At 50.5% G+C, this 2,546-nt stretch overlaps 1 protein-coding gene across 1 annotated transcript; it reads left to right on the top strand.

The window, feature by feature from the left end:
* The first annotated feature begins 297 nt into the window (after positions 1 to 297).
* LOC103670816 (olfactory receptor 2G3-like) lies at positions 298 to 1,912 on the top strand. The gene has a single exon (XM_008699334.2). The coding sequence runs from the start codon at positions 791 to 793 to the stop codon at positions 1,910 to 1,912; it is 1,122 nt and encodes a 373-aa protein (XP_008697556.2). The 5' UTR covers positions 298 to 790.
* Positions 1,913 to 2,546: the final 634 nt, after the last annotated feature.

Raw genomic sequence — 2,546 nt, 5'->3', positions numbered from 1 at the left:
GCCCCGGGCAGCCCCCCTGTTTCTCCCGCCCCCCCCTTTCCAGAACCGCAGACAGACCTGGTCCTGTCTCCTCCTCTCTCTTCTGCCTCTTTCCCCTTGTGTGACTTGCCTTGTTCTGTCCCTCTGTCCATCTGACCCTCTGTACCACAGATGTTTCGTCTCTAACAGGTGGGATGACTGAGGCCAATGGACGTGAAGGGACTTTCCCAAGGTCACACAGCTGGGTAAGTGACAACCACGGGACATTCAGGAAGAGCTGCATTAGAAATGTGCTCATGGGGGAGTGACTGTAAGGATTCAACAGAAAATCCCACAGGCATCCAAGCACAGGAAACGAAGGGGGACCTGGGGCTGTAAGTCAGGAGTCAGAGTCACGCTCCCGATGGCTTGGGGCTGTGAGGTCTCTGCTGCCCTGCACGTCTGCTCTTTAGCATTTCTCAAGGCTCCACTTTTCTTCTCTATTGCGCCAGCGCCCCTGTGACCTTGTTACCACCACACTGACTCCAGGATATTGTACGTCAGGCACACACAGCCCACTGACATAGACACCGACAGTGTCGTCCTTTTGAATTCTCAGCAGAGAATTGTCCTCCAGACCGGGACAGGTGTACACTTTGGTACAACTCAGCAGTGGCCTGGTTGTCTGCGTCCCCTCTACAAACATGGCTACCGAATGCCTTGCCGTCTGTGGGTGGGGGTGGTTTCCAGACAAGGACCTGTGGGCAGTCAGGCATCCTATGTTCCATTACAGGTAGGAATCCAGATCTCCTGATGTATTTCCGGGTGCCACATGCCCTATCCTTCCTTCCCTTTGTGTCCCACTCCACAAGGTTTGATGAAATCCATGCGAGTCTGTGCAAAGCGCTATGTGTGTGTGACTCAGCTTCTGTCAGCTCTGTCTGCCCTCCCCCTGCGGCCAAACACAGAGCAGGGAAGCCCTTGTCTCCCTAATAGGCAGCCCGCCATGCAGAGCCTTGGCAAGGAGAACCACAGCTCTGTGTCTGAGTTCCTCCTCCTGGGATTCTCCAGTGACTCACAGGTCAGGCTAGCCCTGTTCTCCTTCTTCCTTCTCCTCTACCTCATCACTCTTCTGGGGAATGGACTCATCATCACCCTGATCTACCTGGACTCACACCTGCACACGCCCATGTACTTCTTTCTCAGTGTCCTCTCCTTGGTGGACGTGAGTTATGTCACTACCACCATGCCCCAGATGTTGGTTAATATGGTGTGTCCAAAGAACACCATCTCCTGGGGGGCTTGTGCTGCCCAGATGTTCATCTTCTTGGTCCTGGGCATTGCTGAGTGTGTCCTCTATGCCATTATGGCCTATGACAGGTATGTGGCCATCTGTTTCCCCCTTCACTATCCCCTACTCATGAGCCGTCCCATTTGTATCAAGATGGTCACAGGCTGTTGGTGCATTAGCGTAGCTGGGGCCCTGATCTACACCGTCTTCACCATGCAGCTGCCTTACTGTGGCCCCAACAAGATAAACCACTTCTTCTGTGAGGTCCCTGCCGTCCTGAAATTGGCCTGTGCGGATACGTCCTTCAATGACCATTTGGACTTCATCTTGGGTTTCCTCTTCCTCTTGGTCCCATTCTCTCTCATCTTGGCCTCCTATGTGCGAATCTTTGCCTCCATCTTAAGAATCCACTCAACCCAGGGGAGGCTCAAGTCTTTCTCCACGTGTGCTTCCCACATCACTGTGGTCATCATGTTCTATGGGCCAGCCATGATCATGCACATGAGGCCTGGCTCCTGGTATGACCCCGAGTGGGACAAGAAGCTGGCCCTGTTCTACAATGTTGTCTCTGCCTTCCTCAACCCCATCATCTACAGCCTCCGGAACAAGGATGTTAAAAGGGCCTTTCTGAATGTACTTGGTCACAGAAGAACCGCTCAGTGACCCAGGATGCGTCAGAGCTGTCCAGAGTCGTGGGCAGATTTGATGGGACTCATTTGGTTGACATACAAGTAGGTTCTAACAAATCTTTCTGGGGTTGTGAGCACCCAAGTTAGGGGTGGCTGTATGGCTACCCATAAATGAAGGCCCCTCCATGGCTGCCACCACCCAATGACTCAGTTGAGTGTTGAGAACAAAGGCTTTCTTCTGCAGTGACTAGGTCATGGTTCACGGCTATTGCTTTATTGTTTTTCCTGGTTCCATCCTCACCTCGAGAAGTTGATGTCTGTTCCTCTGATCACAGCCAAATGTGTAATATGCACACATGCTTCTCCACAGTGTAAGGGATTTGGGGGTGAAAATGACGTGAAAAGTAGGCCATGCAGGTCCACAGTCTCTACTTGCGCTTACAAGTAATAATTCGCAATGCTTTTTGCACTAGGAGCTATAAATTCCAAGCTAGAACTATTTTAGACACAAATGTGTAGCAATGTGGCTAATAATTGATTTGGTTGGACTCAGCTTGTGATACTAAGTCTTCCCTGCTTTTATTATTTAATCTCATTTTTATTTTGAGAAATAAATACCATCTGTATTTCATAAAGGAAAAAGAACGTGTATATGGAAATCTATATAT

Source organism: Ursus maritimus, unplaced genomic scaffold (assembly GCF_017311325.1).
Source record: "Ursus maritimus isolate PB19 unplaced genomic scaffold, ASM1731132v1 scaffold_12, whole genome shotgun sequence".
NCBI classification, from domain to species: domain Eukaryota; kingdom Metazoa; phylum Chordata; class Mammalia; order Carnivora; family Ursidae; genus Ursus; species Ursus maritimus.
Note: the sequence above shows the minus strand (reverse complement) of the source record. Positions and strands in the feature narration are given on the sequence as shown.